This window comes from Dermacentor albipictus, chromosome 8, assembly GCF_038994185.2.
Source record: "Dermacentor albipictus isolate Rhodes 1998 colony chromosome 8, USDA_Dalb.pri_finalv2, whole genome shotgun sequence".
In the NCBI taxonomy this organism is placed as follows: Eukaryota; Metazoa; Arthropoda; class Arachnida; order Ixodida; family Ixodidae; genus Dermacentor; species Dermacentor albipictus.
In genome coordinates, this window is record NC_091828.1 from 76,718,973 (window position 1) to 76,740,916 (window position 21,944).

At 43.7% G+C, this 21,944-nt stretch overlaps 1 protein-coding gene across 1 annotated transcript; it reads right to left on the reverse strand.

Annotated features, from left to right (window-relative positions):
- Nucleotides 1-19,510: 19,510 nt before the first annotated feature.
- LOC135921076 (uncharacterized) lies at nucleotides 19,511-21,660 on the reverse strand. The gene is made up of 2 exons (XM_065455398.2): nucleotides 21,527-21,660; nucleotides 19,511-20,470 (listed from the first exon to the last, which is right to left on the reverse strand). The coding sequence occupies exons 1-2, from the start codon at nucleotides 21,619-21,621 to the stop codon at nucleotides 19,522-19,524; spliced, it is 1,044 nt and encodes a 347-aa protein (XP_065311470.1). The 5' UTR covers nucleotides 21,622-21,660; the 3' UTR covers nucleotides 19,511-19,521.
- Between the last annotated feature and the right edge of the window lie 284 nt (nucleotides 21,661-21,944).

The window sequence follows — 21,944 nt, forward strand, 5'->3', positions numbered from 1 at the left end:
GTCATTACTGTTATTGCTAATTTCATGTGCCTGGCTAACATTCCTTCATCACTATATAACTGCATGGGTGATTTTAACGCCCCTAGTATCTCTGGCCATAACTAAACACAACAGGTCATGAGATACCAAATTGTAATGAAATAATAAATATTTCCTTGTCTTTTGGGCTCACTAAAGTTGTTTTTACTGCAACTAGGTCAAATTCCATCCTCAACTTCGTTTTCTTAAGCGCTGATCTAGCGAAAAACGACTTCTCTTCCTAATTGAGAGGCTCTCAGATCACAAAGGCGTCTTGTTATCACTCTCTTGTCCAATATCCAAACCAACCTGTACGTTTACTAGCTTCCCTGACTTCACTCGTGTGGATGACAATTTTATTACTAATCTCTTAGCTCATTAGCTCATAATTTCAATATGTTTTGCTCTTTGTCAGATACAGAGGATGTAAATTGTCTTGTTAATTACTTTCAAAATCTTTTCCTTTATCCAACAAATTGTGCCCATTAAAATTAACAAAAGTAATGCTAACCTTCCCTGGATGACTCGTGACATCTTGCATGTATCTCGTCATGTCCGTAGGCTTAGGCGTTTTCAATGAACCAACGATCCTATAACTCTGGACAGGTGACACAAGGAAAAAAAAACAGATTTATAAGTGCAAACGCGTAAAGATCCTTTTTACGCGTTTACCAGCCTGATCTATTAAGAACTAACCCTCGTAAATTTTGGTCTTCTAGTTTCCCTCGCTATGCATCACCCACTTCAATCAAAATTGATGATGACGTTATCAGCGAGCGGTCTGTAATATCAGATGCTTTCGAAAAGTATTTTCCGTCCGTATTTGTACCCGATATCAACTTCATTCCTTCTCTTACCAATATAGTTCATTGTGAAGCAATCTGTGAGATTACCATAAGCAATGAAAGCATTCTTAACCTCGGAGAAAACCAATAAATGCACAGGTCCGCGCGGGATACACAATGCATGCTTGGTTCGCTATTCCTTGTGGGCATCCAGATAACTCATGGTCATAGTCAACAAGTCTTTATCATCTGCCACCATTGTTCCGTCCTCATGGAAGATAGCCAAAGTGCTTCCTCTTTTTAAATCCGGTGATAAGCAGTTTGTCGACCTACAGACCGATTTCAATAACTTCAAAATTATGAAAAATATTAGAACATGTCATTCATAAACACATAATACTTTTTGTGCAATCACATAATTTGCCGTATAATATATAGCATGGGTTTAGGCGTGGTTTTAGTACAACGCCGTTGAGCTTACGCATGACATTTTCCTTAACCTTATTGTTGACAACAGGGTTGACACTAGCTTTATAGACTTCTGAATATGACTTCTGAATGCTGAAAAATTTTAATGTTAAGTGTATATTTCAATTTCACGTGTGCTATGTATACGTGTACTAGTGTATGCAGCCAACATAGTGGGCACACTATTTTAATGGCTTCAAGCAGACATGAGTTTCGCGCTGAGTCTCGTAATTTTCGCTCAACCTGCATATCGCAAACGTTGAATCTTGCCTGTTCATATGTGGAACTACCTGTGTGTTAAATGTCTTGCAATACTGGGGCATATTTTTGACCCATTATCTGTACACGTTACACCTATGTCATTATTTGCGTACACTCTAAAAATTTCAACACCCTTAAGGGTGTAAATGGCTTGTCCCATGGGTGACACCCTTTTTGGGTGTATTGCTACACCCCAAGCAAAGGGTGCACATTAACACCCCACAAAAGAAGGGGTGTTTATATGACGTCACCTCACCTATGGGTGTAAAGCAAACAACACCCTTTCTATATGGGGTGTAACACAGACAACCACCCTTTCAATATGGGTGTAGCATGTGACAACACCCTTCAAAAGGGTGTTATCCCTGCAAGTATTTTAGCGTTCACTACAGCCATGTAGTTAATGGGCAGACTAGCTGTTGTGAATGCTGCCTAGCCTTAGCTATGGTACTACCTTGTTCAGTATGAGCCAGAATCTGTGAGGCGTCGACATATTGCGCTTCTGGTCCGTCATGTGGTAGCATAACGTGCGGCCCTTTCAGGAAAACAATTTAAGGTTTCACCATTGCAGCAAGGCACACACGCCATGCTTTCGTAATCTTCCTCTGCAGTGATAGTACACTGCCGGCAGGATGCAGAGCGCAATAACAATGCGCGCTGCACTAAGGACACAGGATCTCCCGCACCTTGGTGCACCAGTACTTATAACTCCGTGGAAACAGCACACAGCCAAAAGCATAGTTACATGCATTTCAGAAATTATTAAAAACCTCCTTTTCTTGGTCAAAAATTTTCGCAACACCAGCTCGACCAGGAGGGAAAGACACCACAGCTCGCTGCTGTAGCTCATATTGAATGCAATAGAGCGCAAGCAATGCATGTATTGGCGACGGTAACAAGTGCAGTACTACAGAAGCATACGTTTGCCTGTCAAGCAGTTTTTTGCCGTTTTAAGCACATATTTTATACCTCTATTCATCAAAGTTGTCATTTATCTCCACGGGATGCTTCTACTAGTACCTTCACATATATGACCTAAAGGTAGCACTGAAAGCCCAAGAACAAAGTGCTTCCACGTCGAATAATCTCTCAGCATTTACGAACAAAACAGCATGTGTAGCTGTGCATGCTGTTCAATATGTAAGCATGCACTATTTTCTGAAATATACGTATGCTCCATTTACTGACAGTGACCTGCTTATACCCAATAACGTAGTGTATTTTTCACCATGTGCTTGCATTGAATATTCTACAGGCATTGTAAGTTAAGCTACCAGAATAACAATTAGCTAGTCTAAGGTTACCTCATTGAACAAAATCATTGTAAAATTTGTGACGAAATGTCAGAAGTATTTATTTCATTCAAGAGAAATGGTTACATAATAATGTTTGCACATTTTAAAAGTAAAAAGGAAGATGAGTAAAACCATACCAATACAAAGACATAAGCACCGAATAATGGCACAGGCTTGCTCAATTAAATTTTAAGCAGAACAGTTTTTTAAATAACCTCACCACGAACTATCACATGTTTTCACTTGAAAAGCACTGCATCTTATTATAAAGCACAAAAATAACCGCTCACATAAGTAAGAACAAGTCTGAGTGTGTCTTTAACACAAGGATAAAAAGTTGGGCAAGTTGGTACAGTAACCTGATCTTGGATGGTAGCGCGAAGTGACACGGACACAGACTAGAAGCAGACAGGATGAGCGCTAACTCTCAACTAAATTTTTATTGAAACGAAGAATATATCCATATATATATATATATACATACATATATATATATATATATATATATATATATATATATATATATATATATTTATATATATATATGTGTGTGTGTGTGCGTGTGCGTGTGTGTGTGTGTGTGTGTGTGTGTGTGTGACTGGAAAAAACCGCAGCACATGTAAATGAATATTGAATACATAGTAGTAACATGAAGACGACAAACAAAAGCTATCAGCCATCAACTGCGTGGCAAAACTGAGTGCAAGCTATTCTCTTATCAAGTATACCTGTAGGCATTGCGACCAATGTGCTCCCAAGATGTATGAGGCATTAGTCATTGCAGAGTTGTAAGGACATGACAATCCTAGAATGATTATGTTCTTGAGGCTTTTTTCCCCACTTTCCATCTTTTGACACATGTATACTTTAGTCTTGAAAACAAAAATGCTACAACTGGCGTGTGATAAGTTTTGCATCTTATTTCCTAGCAGCTCACTGAAAAGAGCCACGATGACAAGTTTAAATGCTGTTACCTCATCAGACATTCAAATTTCTTAAACACAAACAAAACCAGATAGGCATTAGAGTGAGCATCACTTAAATACATTACACTGGTTTAACGTTATTGCACCACTTTGGGCCAGGTAAAAACGTTAGAAACATCAAAAATGTTAAGATTCTACGGCCAACCATGAAAACTAAATAAAAAAAATCATTAAGCTGTCTTAAACGGGTACAGGAGCTTTACAACTGGCCATCTTGGTGATGGACACGCAGATAGATGAGCAGCCATTCCACTGAGACGAGAATGTTGAGGGCTTCGCATGGAAGTCTGTGAGACACTGCAGAGTAGTTCTTGGTCCACATGAAGGAGGTTGCTTGCATACACGTCTGGGCCACCATACTGAATGCAGTGTTACCGGAACCTTTTCCCCCTGCATTGTGGTAAAAAAGCATGGCTAAGTTTATACGATATTTATTATGCAAAAAAAGAGGTGAGGCATGCAGACAGGACACGAGAGTAGAGAAGTGAACACGAACGCGAAAAACATGAAAATTTTCAATAAATTGTTTTATTAGATAAAATTTTTATACTGTGTGTCATTCATTATGAGGGTTCATAACCGCAACACATTTATGATATAAACAGGTAGAATTATCAGCTTGGTCAGTTTGTACAAGCTCGTTTGAGGCAAGAAATCGAGTTTCACAAACACAACCTCAACATTCTTGATTGAAAAAGGAACACCTTAGATGACATGCAGTCCTGTGAGTGGGAATTGCACAGTTCAAGAAAAACAAATTAGAACTCACAGACCGATCCTGAAAAAGGAATAAGCACCTGCTACTGCAAAAAGCGAATTAATTGGTAGGTTTTAGTAGCACAAGGGCATCTTTGGCCAATGAGCGCCAAGTCTATATTGCAAAAGATAAAGTTAGTGCATCTTTAAAAAGCAAATATATAAAGATGACTAATGCCTCTCTGCACTAGTTGCTTTGCTCTAGCGTGAAGTCATTTTAATGCATGCAGACGTACATACACATGCTACACCCAAGTGTAACAGCTGCAGAATTAAAATTGGGCAGCAACAAAGTCGCAACCTTTAACCATTGATCACAAGCTGTACTAGTGACTGGAGGTAGTACCAATATCGCCAATGACTAGTTGCACTCTTTCTGCCCGACGTTATGCTGCTCTTGTTGTCAAAGATGAGTTACAGTCGGCATTGAGGGAAAGCTGCCCTCAAGAGCAGCTCGTATTTTTGTGTTATTTCTAACCAGAGACCAATGGAGTAATATATTTTTAGAAAGAAAATGACACCGAAAATTGAGTACGTAAAACATTTGGTACATTTTCCGGAATTAACTTGGGGGTTAACAGCTAAAGCGGCAATCCAGACACTAGAACATGTTTTGACATGTTTGCTACCAGTGAATGCTGGAAAATATGTTGGCATTCTGTAGTTTTGTTCAACAATGCAAAAGGGATTCTTAATAACTGAGGAAATAAATGGAAAAGTATCATGAAGTATATTTCGTGAATGTAATGCAGAATCACTCAACTTCTGTTGCTATATAATCTCCACTTGATTAACCTGCACTTTCTGAACTAGTTCAGGAGGTACTGCATTTCACTACTCATTCCACCAGTTCAACGTGGTAGCAACTGCACGTTGTGATTTGTTTTACTTAGTGCAGGCAATGTACATGGCGAGTTCACAGCATTCCCTGCACTCGGCCGAAAGGCAGTGCATGTTTACGCAGCAGGTGTGGTGCCGCTTCTGCACGAGCGAGGCGCAGAAATCAGAGTTTCATACAATAATTACTAGAGGGAACTCTGACGTTAGTGTCCACAGGAGATCAAACAAGAACGGCTGTACCAGCATGGAAATTATGGGAAGTACATGGATTTGCCTAAACTTCGTCTGTTTGGCTTCAAACGGCTTTGTGACTTTGTATTCTAGTCATTTTCAACAATATACTGTGTAATAAATAAATAAACATTAAAATCGTCCGACGACAGGATTCAAACACAGGAACTCTAGAACAGAAGTCTGATATTGAAACCATTAAGCAACGGAGGCATGTAACGACAAGCGAGTGCAACGCCCTGATGAATTTATCGCGGGCATACTAGTGCCTTGAGACGCTTGGTGCCCTTCGATTTGGCTACCTGGACAAGCTCAATCGTTGCAATTAATAGCAATTGTGCGTGTTGGCGCTGTCTTCTGCACTTCGAACAGTATAGACTGCGCTGAAATTTACGACAATAAGATTTATATAGCGTATAATATACGAAGCCACAAGAACGTCTGAATTCACAAGCACGAATATCAGACAAATCCATGTGCTTCCCATCATTCCCATGGTGGTACGACTGCAGCGGCAGAGTTCCCTCTAGTAATTACTGTAAGAAACTCTATGGCAGAAATAACCGAAGTGCCTCGCATTTTGTTCTGGAGTAATAAACTAAGTTTTGCTGGTCCCATAAATCTTACTGGTCATTAATTCCAAGTTTTAGTGCAGTCACATGTCTAGTAGGCAATTGTATTTTGCATAAACATTGCAAAGCCAACTGTGATGAAAGTTCACTCTGGTAAATTGTTTATGATCGAGTAGCATAGACTACTGAAGCAATCTCTGGAAGGCAAGTGAAGTAATTTTCTTATTAGCAGCCTTTAAACAGCATTCGAGCATATGACGCATGCACGTCAGATATGCAGTAATATTTCCTTGACTAAGCAAGAAGCGATGCTTCATGTTCGACGAGGCTACTTCTATCAAAGCAGTATTGGTGCTCTCTAAAAACAATGCCAATGCAGATGATCCAAATATTTTTCAGGGGCAACAGCTATGCCTGAAATCATGCCAGATTAGTTTTTTTAAACACATGCTCAGACCATGTTAGAAGTGCTTCTTAAAATCCTCCTATTTATTAGACTAGTCATATATCTGTACACAAAGGCTACTAATTAGGTCCCACGCTACATCATCTTAACAAAAACTTCACTTAGTAATACACATGCTGTGATAAGATTTGAGACCACATTGAGATGCTGAACAAGGTGAATTCATTATTTTTAAAATGAAGCTCCTGTTCTTCCAAACGAGAAGAACGGATACTGAGGGTCAAAATTTTTCTGAATCACAGCTGGAAGATGCCAGGGAAGGCACGTGGAAACTTATTCGTAATTTTCTATTTAAATGTAGAAATGATAAAAGGAAATGAAAATGGTAAAAAAAACAGGCATGGGGGGAGAACGAACCTACAGCCTTTGCATTAGGCATGCGATGCACTAACCACTGTGCCACCGAGGCAGGATTCAACCGTCCACAATGGCCCCTCAGATTGTCGACGCTCGAACATGGCCGTAGTACCACAGTGGTTAGTATATCACATGCGTAATGTGAAGGTTATGGGTTCGTGCCCCACCAAGAGGTGGATATCTTTTAATCCACTTTCACTTACCTAGAATTCATCATTTCTATACTTCATATAAAAAACTTAAAACGTGTTCCTCATTGCTTTCCTTGGCCTCATTATCTGCTGGCTTCTTCCAGTTCTGTTACTTCCAACACTTATACATATTCTAATCTGGTAAGTAAACAGTTCTGTATGATGCTGGAATGCAATATGAAACATTATTGCAGGGCCGTGTTATGTAGAATGCCTTACATTGCCCAGGCAAGGTGTATTTATGTCAATCTGAAAAAAAAAACAATTCCCACTCTAGGCATAAATGCTGTGTACTGCTGTGTGCAACAGGGTTTAACGAAAACAACTTGTTCAGAAATAAAGCCACCAAACAACGAGGAAATATGTAAACTAGATGAAAATTTGTGCAGTTGCATGTTAAAAATTTAGCACAGCAACAGATGTATACATAATGAAGGAAGCGCGAGGATGGTTTATTTTGGACACACGGGTCAATAGACTTGAAAGATGCATATGAGCTTACATGTGGAGAAATATTGTTTATGTAGCAGCTAAACTACGAACAGGCCTAGAACACACTGATGCAAGGTGTCGAGCATGTAACTCTTATCATGCCCTTAAGTGAAAGAAACATGGCTGTTTCTCATGATTTGCTACATATGGCTGGCTCACACAACTTAGCCACTTCTATATATGCCTTGTAATTACCAGGTGGTCTGTATGACATGTGCAAGCTTTAAATATGTACAAGTGCCACGTAGCTGGACAGCACCAAGGCAATGTCGTTTGCCATCGTTTTGAGGAAGTGAAACCAATTCTTACATTTCTTCTAATTAGTTAATTAGTTAGTAACGATTACTTAACTGCTCAAATATTATATTCAAAGCAAAAGTGTCAGTGCGAAAATTGTAGAGCATCCTGAAAAAAAATGGCTGTGGCTTAGGTAAGGTTAAGCCCAGGATGCGAAGCATACTAGCCTTTATTTTAGTTGTTGAACCACTGTTTAGCCTGGTGAACTGCTGTTGCTTGGCTATATTTGGTTCGGCTAGACGACGGAACAACTCATGCATTACTGCTTCGCCTTCAAGAGTGGAACGCGACAGCGTTCCCGTCAACCCGCCAAGGGGTGTAAGACAATGGGCTACAGGGCAGCGACTACGCGCCCCGCATTGGACGCGGTGAGCGTCGAGCAAAGCAGCGTTCGGCGCGGCAACGAAATGTGCGCCTGAGCAAGAGACGCACGCCTTAGAAACAGCTCGTTTCTAAGGCAACACCGCATTCACTAGAGGCGCTTTTGTACCGCTTTGAAGCATCGTACTCGTGGCTCAGTGGTAGCGTCTCCGTCCCACACTCCGGAGACCCTGGTTCGATTCCTACCCAGCCCGTCTTGCAAGAGTTGAGCCAAAGCCACTTCTCCTCTGTCGTGACGTCACGGTGTCACGTGGTTTCATGGCGACACCGCCGCGCCTGAGGAGCTGGGTTGAGCTCTCGTAATATGCTTCGCATAAAATTCCCAATCCAGCTTTCTACTGCTCAATAGGTGCAACAAATTTTTCTTTCAAGCTAGAAAGAAGCCAGTGAACACATGCAAGAAGTGCCGTGCAACTAACTGCTCGTGCACCTGAACACCATTTGGCTCCTCCTTTCATGCTTGAAAAAAACTTTTTGAAAAGAATATTTTAGAAATTGATTAATTATTATTGACTATGTTTTAGGCAAAATGCATGAAATAGTGTGACTACCACCGCCATTTTCGGCGACATGAATTGACTCCATTTTCATGTCCAAATCCAGCTATACATAGTGCGTGTTTTGAGCTGGTTCTGTAATTTAGGCTGGTTTTGACTAATTGAAGCTTCGCACTTTAATAATGGAGTCAGGTTAAAAAGAAATTGGTACATAAACGGCCACTGACAGTACTACATACTCCTTTAACTTAGTGCAAAGTGCTTGTGAGCCAAGAAGTTGGTAGTTCTAAGCAGTATTTCTCATTTTGACCTGGTGTAATAGCCCACTTACTATGATGCCATGCTGCTCAGTCATGCTGGTCCCAGCTTCAATCTAGGCCATGGCAGCTGCCCTCCAATGAGGGTAAAATGCAATACCGCTTATGCACTTAAATTCAGGTGTACATTAAAGAAGCTAGGTTACCAAAACTTTAGGTTTTGGGATGTAAAAGCCCATATCTTAATTTTAAAATCTAAAAGTGCTTTATTAGGAGCAGGGGCATCATTTTGAGCTTTTACTGCACTGCCATGACACCAAGAAGCTCCAAGTAAATAAAAACAATTTCTTAGACAATGTACATATCTTGCAAACATTTACAAACACTTCTCTGCATGCACCTCCGTTGCTGTTATATTTAGATCCGTATGCCAAGGCGGGCTATGATGTTACAACATGTTTCAAATTTTTTTTACCGCTTTAAAGTTGTTGGTTATTTTGCATCTCACTGTGTGTCGAACGCACATTTCAGTGCATCAATTTCTTCAGAAAGTGCACTCCTCTTTATTTATTTGTGCATGCAAAAAGGGTTCAGAACTGCTTTATGAAGGTCTGTATAACAAGCAAAAAACAATTCTATGTAGGCTGCACAAAGAGAAAGGATTGGTTTGTAAATATGTTATTTAGTTCTTAAAAAAAGAGGCAGCTGTCAGTATTCTGTTCCAAAGTAAAAATTGCCCCTACCTGGCTCTGCTTCATTTTCCAATGTTGATGGTCCATTCGGGGGCACTCAACTGATAGGCTGCACTTTGGCGATGTCGGGTGTGCTGTCGCCAGGCCGAAGGTCGATCGACATCCTCACCAAAAGTCGTGTCCAAACGCTATAAAAGAAATATCTCATCATTTTGCTATCAGTTTTGTCATCTTGCGTGTTTCACACACGGCCGTCAGTGAAATATTTCGTCACTTGGATACTGAAAGAAATTCAAGCATTTTCTGGCAGCCAAGCTGATGATGATGATGTGTGGTGTTTTATGGCGCAAGGGCCAGGTTTGGCCAAAGAGCGCCATGACAAGTGGTAATGTTGACGATGTATTATGGAAGATGTGACTTGGCTGTAAACTGGCCTAAAAATTGTCGATGTGAAGTGCGTAAAATCTACGTGCTATAACATTATGGCGATGACTAATGACAAATACTATTAACATTAAAATCCATCGTGGAAGAATGATGCAAAATAGAAAATATATAGGATGGTAAAATTACTTGGAGCACTGCTGCCTCGCGGGAGCCCTTGAAACACAAGGGCCTAGAGGCATGTGCTATACGAAAGAGCTATCACAGCGGCATCCTCTGAAGAGAAGGTGGCAGCCAAGCTGAATACACAGTAAATGGAGAACATTAAAGAGCAGATGCAGTTGTCACATTAGATTGATCAAGTACAGCAGAAATGGAAAATAAATCAGTGATACTGTGTCTGTTGGCTTTGAATGCAAGAAACGTAAAAACAGGGCCTTGCAGCCACGCCACTTTGAATTTCCCGCGTTTGCTACACCTCACAAGTTTGGCATCGTCCGGTACTCGGGGATAGTAACCGCTTAAAATCAAGATGAACGAGCGTCAGCATAAATGAACAGGATACTTAACCGGGCAATATAGGCGCATAAAACAACTCACGTAGCGAAGCTACTGTCAATTACCCGATGACGCATCTGGGGGCGGTGCAGTTTGGGCGAACAATTCAAAAAGGAATGCGAGTTTCACTTGTTTCACGCCTACTAAGCTAACACAGAATTTGAGTTTCTTACTAAACTATACTGGATATTTACGCTCCGAATAAAACGCTGGAAATTTTGTTACCTCACATTGCATACGTATGAGTGAGGAAATTGCTTTTATTGTGTTCTACCCAGACGGCACGCAGCAGCTACCACTCTCATGCAACAAAAGCATGGAAGTGGTACTCGTGACACCGAAAACAAACATATACAGCGCCAACGTTACGCCCCTTAGAGTTGGAACTAAGCACGATCAAGCCATTTAGTTTTCTAGCTTTCATAACGCCCATAAACACGACCAAACATCGAGCGAAAAAACTCTGCTCTCGAAAATTAATACCGCTTCCATTTATACACCTATCGCTGCCACAAGCAAATGTCAATGGGCTAGCTATCCACAAGCCGCAGATTAGACTGACAGCAACATATTACGGTAACGTAAAACAATTTCCACGCTTACTTAGCAGCCGTGGTGTGCTCTAAGTGCCAAAGTTCTCGTTCGCCGCTCGAAATTCACACCATGATCACGGGCACTGCATCTTTCACATGAAATATTGCACGCTTTGCTCCGGAGCTCAATAGGAGGGCGAAACGCATTTGCACGTACCTGAAATCCGCATGCCGGAAACCCGTCGACGCTTCCGAGAACGGGGCGCACAGCCATACACCCGTACGGCGGCTTGACTTGGACGTGAGGCACTTCTATCAAACATTTCACATGCGACATGTTTCACACCGATTGCGGGAGCACCAGAAAATGACGCAGGCCGCATTACGACGCCGAGCAGACGTGCAGCCACCGATGAGCTGTGTGCGCGGATTGCAGAGAACAAAACCATACAAAACGTTAGGCGCGAGAAGATGGCGGCTCTCGTTGCGGAGACGACGCGGACGAAGCAATGACGCGCGAATGAATGTTGCCAACAGTTGGTTCCGCGTTATGCCGGCGGTGGTGGCTTTAGTGGCGTGTGTTGCGGCTGTCTAATTTTTTATTTCTTTTCCCCAAACAGTATAGCTAAGATCAGTTCTTTGTTTGAATTTTTAGTTGTGTCGTTTGGCATTATCTTTGTCTTTTTATGCTATTAAGCGGCCAATTATGGCCTCTCAGGTTCGCGCGCGCCAGCTTCGCGCGCAAATCTCAGAGGCCATAAGACAACTCGTTAGAAAATGCCGTTATTGTCGTTGTTAACGCTTCATCATCCTTTCTTCAACTGAGATAGAAAAGCAGTGTCCCTTTTCCTGGGGTTGGGAGGGGGCGATCAAGACGGCATCGCTCAGCGGGGGGTGGGGGAGTAGGTTGGTGTTGGTTCTTATCGCGAAATTCGCGAACCCTGCGATTTTTTTTATAACGTAAGCATTTCTATACTTCCCCAACAAGAAAAACCATCCGTCCGTCAGTCCGTACCGCACGATATCTTTCAATATAGAACCCGCAGCAGCGAGTGAATTCACCTTCGTGCTAGCTCTCGCTTCAAGGCTTCAACGCGACCGAAGCGGCGAGAACACTGCGCTCAGGAAGCTTTCAGCTTATGCCGCACTATGCGCTTTTCGCAGATCACTTTCAAGATAGGTGTGCGCGCGTCTGTTTTCAAAGCGAAGTAAACGGTGAGAACACAGCGCGTGAAGTCTTCAGCAGTGGGCACACTGTCCACAATGCAGTTCGCTTTCAAGATACGGTTCGCGCGGCCGTGCCACAAGCAGCCGCCGCCGGAGAACGGTTGATAATGGTTCGTCGCGGATGAGGAGGGCTAAAGAGCGATAACAGCTCAAAACGAACGGAACGTCACCAGCGCGCCTGGCCCCGCCACCTGCAGTACTTTGCTTGCGCTGCCGACCAGAGCAGCCCGTGTCGCCGCAGCGCTGGCGCTTATACTTGTCGGATCAAGTCTCATAACATTGATAACGACATGGACTGCGTGTAGATGAGGAAGAGTCACAATGCTTACGCACACTTAGACAAATCCGAGAGGAGTTCATGGGTGATTTTTTTTACCGGAAATGTACAGTCAGCGGTGGGACCCAGAGTTGACAATGCCTGTAAGAGGGGTGCCAAGCTTTTTTTCTTTTGTGGGAGTCTTGCCCAGCTCCCAAAGATCTGCTCAAGCTAAGACTGTCTGATGGCTGTATGTGTTTTTTTTATTGTCGCATGCCCTCGGACCGCCACGAATCCTACAGTGTAATGGCATTAATGCAGTATTCACGTCCAAAGGGAAATGCAGCCGTTAATTGGGCTGCCTAAGGTTTGCGGCCCGGCGGCAGCTGCCCTCCCGTCCCCCGTTTCCGTTGACAAGTTAGGGGGAGGGGTCTAGAGCAATCTTACAACCCCCTTCCCACAGTGGCGTAACCAGAAAATTTGTTCGTGTGAGGGAGGGGGGGGGTCCCAATTGACCGTGGAGGGGGAAGGAGCGGGGCCATTGCCATAGCAGCGTAAATTTTACTTTTAGTGAGCGTTACAAGTGCCCGGTGTGCCCCACTTGGCTACGACGCTACTAGCGCCCCCCCCCCCCCCCGCAATCGACGGAAATCGAGCTATCAGAACGTGCATGACACGCATGCATGACATAACATGAAAGACATGCCGCGAAGCTAGCAAGGATGTCGTCACATCATCATCATCATCAGCTTATTTTGACGTCCATCGCAGGACGAAAGCTTCTCCAGCGATCTCCAATACCCCTGTCTTGTGCTAACTGGTTCCACGTGTTTTCAAGTTTCCCGATTCCATCACGTCCACATTATTCTCTGCCGTCCTCGACTGTGCTTTCCTTCCCTTAGCACCCATTTTGCAACTCCAATAGACCAGCAGTTCTCTCCCTTACGCATTGCAATGTCTGCCCAGCACGACTTCTTCCTCATAATGTCAACCAGTATATCAGCTATTCCCGTTCGCTCTCTAATCCACATCGCTGTCTTCCAGTCTATTATCATCATGCCTAATAATTTTCATTCCATCGTTCGTTGCGCGGTCCTCAACGTCTTCCCAAGCTTCTTTGGTAACTTCCAAGTTTCGGCCCCATACGTTAGTAACGGTAGAAAGCAATGGTTAGCAGAAGCTCCCTGGTCATGATTTAGTAATTCCTGCCGTAAGCTCTCCAGCTAATGTTTTATTTTTGTTAATTTCCTTGATCAGAGGCCCCTGCGAGTAATTAAGCTCAATAAACGTATTTCTGCGCAGGTTCTAGAGGCTGACTGCCGACCATGACATTCGTTCTCTCGCCACGCTGCGGAACATTACTTTTCTGTTCTGCATACTAACTCTCAGTCAGACTTACACTTTCTTCGACATGTTCCTCAAAGGTTTGTTGCAAATAGTCTGCAGTGTTGCTGAGTATGCCAATGTCATCTACGAACCGTAAGTTGGTGAGCTATTTACCGTTAGCCCTCACTCCTAACCATTCCCAGTCTAACTGGTTGCACACCTTTAAGTATTCAGTGATAGCATTGTAAATATTTTGCTATTGATCATATGAAGCCTTTTGCAGATATCTGGCTATGCAAAGTCTGCGCGTTAGTGTCATCCGTTCGATATCAACATTCGTGGGAAACTTCATTTTTGACCACTGTTCGGAGCCAGTGCGCTGCTGCCTAGGTGCCCCGATCTAATCATTCCGGCTACCTGATTCAAGCGCAGGTAGCGCGCGTTTCATGTACAGCCAATATCAACGCCTTAACTGGCAATGTTCATTCATCATATACTGTAAGCGTGTTCACTTACTCCCTTATAATTAGGGTGTAAATTAGAAAGACTGGGGTGTTCCAAGGGTGTTTTCTTGTTGAACACCCTTTTTCGTTATAAAAGGGTGTTTCAAGGGTGTTTACAAGGGTGAAAAGATGAATACACCCGCATTACACCCATAAGGGTGTGAAAATTTTTAGAATGTAACTCACGAATGTGAAATACTGTTACCTTGTTTTTATAAAATTATAGTGCTCCGTACGCTTTTACGTCATTTGCATCTTTCGGAGTGGATCTAACTGTAATTGCAACCTGTTTTTAAAACTGTGAGTAGATGCAGCGTAAAAGTACAAGGAGTATACTGGTTTCTGTTATAGCGCTACAACAGCTCGACATTGTCTTTTGTTACGGCAAAATTTAGTGAGATATTTAGGAAAGGTACGCAAAACATGGTTTCGTACAAAATTACTAAAGAGAACGCTATAACTAGTAGGAGGGGTTCAGCATGGTGGCTAAGCCAGTTTGTTAGTGACATGACTGATTTGGCTAAACTTCGCCCTTGTGGCTTAAATGGCTCTGCGACTTGCAAGTGATCGTTTTCAACAAAACCTTGCCCCAGTGGTGAAACAATTGAGAAGTATTTTACACGTGGCCCGGCCACAGAAAGCTACATTTTCGTGCCTTGTTTAGAAAAAATATGTTCGCTTGAAATTTTGAACTGCGGACAGTAAAACAGCAACCTTGCATGAACGTTAGGAGCCAAAATCACAAATATTGGACAAATGCATCTACTATATCCATCTAGTCTACGTTAGCTGAATGATCACAGTCCATTCTAGTAAATGTTTAAATTTAACAGAGAAGACTTCAAGCACACCCAAGGCTTTCTTTTTTTTTAAATTTGGGAAGGGACTACAGCTGAGCAGACCAGCTGGAGATTGTAGGAAAAACCACGCAGCCTGACGCATGGGCAGCTATGACGTAGAGGTATTCCATTGTGATTTTATTCCAATCTCATGACGTCAAATTTGCCTAATCGCAGAAGTAAGCGTAAGCGGGAACCTACAACGTTTTCTGACAAGGCTCAGTCTGTTCATTTTCTTCGGTTTTCAAACGAAATAAATTCGCCTAAGGGGGTAGATTTTCCTTATCTCCCTCGCTGGCGGGAGGCGATGAGTGCTCATTAGTGGAAAGGATGTAAGCCGAGCCAAGCTAGTGGCCAAGCAAGGAGGGTTTTACCTGGGTCTCAGAGAGGTTAGAGTGGTGCTGGCACCACCCCGGCATCACATAACATAGGCAGGGCGGAGGGGAGTAGATACGGAACCTCCGATTAGTCTCAGTTATCTTGCTTAGCTTGCTTTTGCTCCTCGGCAATCACGGCGGTGTGCAACGAGGCGATGAAAACACCGCCAAAATGGATCCTCAGAATAGTCGGCACAGCGACGTCGTCCACGCAACAAAAAGTCTCGGCAACATTAAACTTTATACAAGGGTTAAGGGTTGCGGACTGGATTCCAAGGGAAGCGAAGCGTAGCAGGGGGCGGCAGAAAGTTAGGTGGGCGGATGAGATTAAGAAGTTTGCAGAGACGGCATGGCCACAATTAGTACATGACCGGGGTTGTTGGAGAAGTATGGGTGAGGCCTTTGCCCTGCAGTGGGCGTAGCCAGGCTGATGATGATGATGATGAACATTATACTGCGAGGAGGGGGTGGGAAATGGCAGCAACAACTGGATCGGGAGTTCAGCCTTCAGCACTGTGAAACGACACGTCAGCAATCATATTTAACTGCTGTGCAAATATTGACTCCGAGAGGTACTCTTTTTATTGTGGTGTGCGCGATTGGCTGTCGGTTCAGTGAGACAGTCAGTATTGATAACCTAATAAGATATAAACTGGCAGTGTTTATTGCTCCGCCGAAACATTCGCATTTAATCACGGAAACATTATACAACGAATACATGCATTATCATCAAAATACCATTACTGCCTTGACAAGCATGTCTTCAGAGGCTTGCTAGTAGATATCTTGCATTTGAACGATCCACGGGCAATTCAGCGACGTAATAAAGCTATTCGCTTACTTAGATAATCATCTTCGGTAGCTACTGCACGATTTTTTTTAATGGTAGCGCCGTATAGCAACTTCATTTTCGGCATAAACAGATGAAGTGTGCGCTATTCTGAAAGCAGAATTGTTTTATAAAACTTCCACGTAAAAGCGGTTGTATTGCATTTGGAATTAAATTTAGGTACTTCGATTTCTAAAGCCGTAGTGACATAACTCTTGATTACAATTCAAATTTATGTCGCTCAGCTTGCATAATATGGCAGCCGCTGTCCAAAACTGTGATCAGCACTACGAGTTGCGTTACCGTTAATTGCGCATATACAGCTGTGCGAGATCAACTGAGGTATCGGACTGAGGCGTAAATTCGACAGAGGAGTATTGCATTTTCCGGGATGAAGCGAGAAACTGGGAATGGGGGCATATAACGAGGTGAGCAAACAAATTTTTACGCAACTTACGCAACTTCCATTGAGCGATAACGTAAAGTATTTAGCTTCACTTTATTTCGCTCAGAATACACACTGATTGTCGCTTGACATTCGGGTTCGGATTTCATTTTATCATACCCAAGTAAATACATTCTCGCCAACAGCCAGAGCTACAGCGATCGTCGACCACCGATCTTCTATTCCACTCTAAACGGAGCAGTCTCCGGCAATTGAAGAAATACATGCACTTTTGCTCGCATAATAATGCATGTTTAGTCCGCAGACGTCCCTTGCCCGCGTTGAGTTGTGGCCGTTTTGTCATGTACTGTCACAGAACGGCAAGAACAGGTGAAATAGGCACGGATGGAAAGTTTTGTCCAATAGCGGAGGCATAATGGTGAGATGCGCGTATTTCAGATTCTTTCACACGTTCACCTAAGATAGGGAGCTTTCGTGGTTTTCGTGATTTGTTACCGACAGGCGATGTGGGCGCAGCATCAAGACTTTTTTTCACCCGTCACGGAGGGCTAATGGCGGAATAGAAACAGAAACTGATTTGAATAGCTTTAGGTTATAGGGCGCCTGATCCCCAACACGGTCTGGGATAGGGCTACGTGGCGTTCCACAGAATTACGTGCACATCAGATAGCGCAACCAGACAAGAACGAGAAGGAATGACGAAGAGTGGTTATCTTGTCACCATCAGTGCTCGCCGTCTCAAATTCTTGTCCAGGATCCCATCGACTGCTGCGTTGTGGAATAGCTTGTATAATCTCATAAGGACTGTTCATGTTTACTGCTTAACACGCGCGTGGTGCTACCATGAAGTTGGTACTCATCCCCGCCCTCTTTCGATGTGTTTGTCTTGCGTGGAGTAGTATCCCACTCTCTTTTTGCTTGTCGAAAAAAGTTAGTGAAATGTTCAGTGAGTTTGGTTGCGGCTCTGGCAGCATAATAGTAATTAATAGGACCAAATGGTAGTTAAAAGCAGCACCTTTCGGGAGGAAGCTTCCGGACTCGGCCCAGGTGCCACATGACTGGAGCCCATGTGTGTGCTTCGGGGGATTGAAGCCAAGCCTTGGCTGCCTTGAGCCGGCATACTTCGTCGCTCTTTCGGCGCGTCAGGAAGAGTAGCCCGTATGCTGGTAGCGTCCTGCTCCGAGAGGAAGGAGAGGAAGTAAAGCATGGCTCGAGATAAGGGCAACAAACAAAAAGTGTGCGAAACACGAAGCCAGCCATAAAAAAATGACGAAATACTGCAGTCGCTATACAGTAATTCCTTTAGCAAGGTTTGAGAAGTGGTTCTTTGAAGCACTACGTGAGATTATTTTTTACGGAGGGCGCACCCCATTCTACTGTGTTTCACCCATAGGTGGGAGCCAAGCAGTTAAGTCAAGCTCAAGTCCCAGTTCACAACCCGGTGCAGTAAACTAACTAAGACCAACTCTGCTTGGCGCAGCGTCTTGAATGACGGCGCCCGTTTCTTTGTTTGCGACCACAGGTGTAGCATCTCAAGGACACCGCCTCAAAACGCTAGCTGCCACGTGGGGAGGAATTCGCGAATGGCCCCCTTACAACCATACCACCATGCAGTACCACAAGATGGCATTCTAACACCGGTTGTAGCACAGGCACCCGTCATATGAATGTATGGTGGCACTCTACTAGGGGTGGTACTAGCACCTGTGGTACGGTGCCGTCAGTACCGCCTGCCTTACCGCACGCAGGTACCGTAGCACCGTGCTGTTGTTAGAGCTACTTCTGAGCCTGCTTTCTGCGAGATCGGTCACACACTGTTAAACATTACAAATCACGGTCAGTGCACGAAGGAAGATATAGGTACCAATAGTGGCCATTTCCAATGATAGCAAAAAAAGTAACGTAAAGAAAAGAAAGTGCTAAGAATGCATATGACTAAAGCTTCGCAATATTTCATATATAGTCGAAGGAATTTCCTAGATTAAACTCAATGCAACGACGCAGAACATCTTCAAACATTTTGCACCACACGACAAATAGCAGAAGCACAACCCTGCCGTGCATTGTAGCCTGACCCTACACTCACCACTTTTTTTTTTCATATTGCTAACCTAAAAGAAAGCACGAATTTCGTGATCGTGAGCATAGTTGGGCTTTATTACGCGTAATATTGTCACTAAGAGTAGCTATGCTGCACTGCCTATTCCTAAACATTGCGCTTCCGCAGACAAGGTTGTTTTATACCGATAGCCATATACAAGCAGCAAGCCTTACTCTAAATGCCGTAGGTATGCCAATATAGATTCACAAGTTGGCTAATGTTGGCTATGGTGAATGGGCAAGCTATTTTAAGGTTCAACTCGTTATATAGGAACACATTCACGCACATAACCCCTCCCCTCCCCCTAACACGCACTCAAGTTCTTGCACTGCAGCCAATTTTATTCTGAAGTCAAGACACTCAGCAACAACCTTCTCCACTGAGATAGATCGCCACGTTCTCCACGTTGTTCAGTCTCGGGAATATAGAGATACGCCTTCTTTTTCGGAGAATATAAGGGCGTTGGAGCCGTTCTATAATGTGATGTGAAGCCTGTGCTGCTTATATCACTAAATACTTCATGATCTTGTACCGTTCGCGTCTCGTCATCGACAACGTCATATCTCCCGCTGCTGTGAGGCCCAGAGAGTTGCGCTGGAGAGCTTCGTTTTGTATTTCGTAGTCGCACTTCGGGTACTGTTGTAGCGGGCTGCCCTCCCAGTCCATATGTAGACGGACCTGCATCTAAGTTATAATTCCCACTGTTCGGAGGGCCATCGGCGTTTTGCGCTTCAGAGCTTAGTTCCGCATTTGATTCCTTTCGCGGGATGGCTGTAGCTGTGTGTAATTCCTCTTCATGTTCAGTAAAACGGACATCTACGTCGTATTTCCCACGGCCCCGCGGACGGTCCACGTATGGTGCCTCGTCATCGACAACGTCATAACGCCTGCCGCTGTGAGGTCCATCAGAGAGTTGCGCTGGAGAGCTTCGTTTTGTATTTCGTAGTCGCATTTCGGGTACTGTAGTAGCGGGCTGCCCTCCCAGTCCATATGTAGTCGGACCTGCATCTACGTCATAATTCCCACTGTTCGGAGGGCCATCGGCGTTTTGCGCTTCAGAGCTTAGTTCTTCATTTGATTCCTTTTGCGGGATGGCTGTAGCTGTGTGTAATCCCTCTTCATCTTCAGTAAAACGGACATCTACGTCGTATTTCCCACGGCCCCGAGGATGGTCCACGTATGGTGCTGCAGAGCTCCGTTCTGTATCGTACCGTTGCTTTCGCAGGAGTGCAGCAACAGGCTGTCCTCTTTGTCCATATTTAGTCAAACTGGCACCTGGTTGCGATGTCCTGCAAAAAATAAAGATTCGACAGATGCCAAGGATTTAACCTCCCCGCCCCTTGAGTATAGTGGAACAAAGTAAATTTGTTTGCATGCATGCACAGTGTGTGTTGCAGATAAAGCAGACACTAAACTTGGGAGAGCTTGGAGGCGCCGAACCACTCACGTGGGCATAATAGACGTAAGACGATGAAGCATATTAACACGCAGAGGATGTTAACCTTGATTAGCACAAGGGCGATTGCATTTGAAGCCATTTCTGCGTATCCGGGAAATTGAAGAAAATTGAAGCAGCTGTTCTTGGTTACGAGATATAGCGGATATTCTGTTGTGCCTAGAATGAATGACCTAAGGTACGTCTTGTGGAAGCTAGGTGAGTATGATTACGTGTTCTCGAATTTCCACAGAAAAAGTACTGTCACTGCTTGGAGAAGCTCCGTGCAAAATAAATACTGCTTAATGACGACCCTGCGACCAAACTTGCTTCTGTTCACCATCGGTGTAAACTCAGTTCGCCACTGCATGCTTGTGTGAAAATCTTGTGGAAATTTAGAGAATAACGTTGGGCTAGGTTGTCGGAATTCCAGAATTGAGATATCCTTAACTAGCGCCAAGAAAGACGTAGGCCATGAAAGACTGCAAAATAGGACACGCGCCAGTGTCGAGGCCACAAGGACATTGACCATGCGCCGTGCCATTGCTGGCAATATAGCACCACGCTGCTTGCAGGAAATTCATGACCTTGCCGCCACCACACTCATTTTGCTGTGGGCAGAAACAATAAAAACATTTCTCAGGGCCTGGGGCTGAAATGTGGATTCAGTCAGAGCCAGCCAGGCAAGGCTTTTTTCTTACTAGTCAGGGTTAACTTTACTCCTTTACTTATGCCATCAGTCAGAGACTGACGTGCCACTTTTCTATGGTGTCTAATACCCACCATTAATAGTGGGCCCTTCATACAGCAGGATTGGCGTCTTCTCTTTCATTCAACTATTCGCCAATGAGTAGGCACAGATTTCGGTATCAGAGATCACAGACCACGTATAAAAGTAGAATGCGCTTACCAGGTGCTCGGTTTGTAGACTTTCATAGGCAGATTCTCGTTATCGTCTGCCTCGTCATCGGGGGAGATTATTGCGTTTTCCGCACTTCTAGCCATCTCGGAACGCTCACTACGTGGCAAAGGTTAGGTCGTCTTCTTCTTTAGCGTCTACCCTCAGAACTCCGAACCCGTACCTTGGCTAGCATGTGAAATGCATGTGAAACATAATTATAAGCAATCAATTCTTCATAATCAACCTTATTATTAGTAAGAAACATCCTTTATAAACCGTAAGTGATTAGTTAGAGCTTCAGCTGTCGTCTTCTTGGGGCCCTATAACGTAAAACTGTTCCAATATGTTTTTATTTCAAACTCCTCACGTCACATTTGCGTAACCGCCGATGTAAGGATCGGGCGGTCACCCATAGGTTTGTCTGAAC

What these genes read in the sequence shown, in the direction of transcription:
- LOC135921076 (XM_065455398.2), bottom strand. Translation starts at nt 21,621, where the DNA reads ATGGCTAGAAGTGCGGAAAACGCAATAATCTCCCCCGATGACGAGGCA. An exon ending in GTCTACAAACCGAGCACCTG is followed by an intron (nt 20,471 to 21,526) that starts GTAAGCGCATTC and finishes TATTTTTTGCAG; the next exon opens with GACATCGCAACCAGGTGCCA.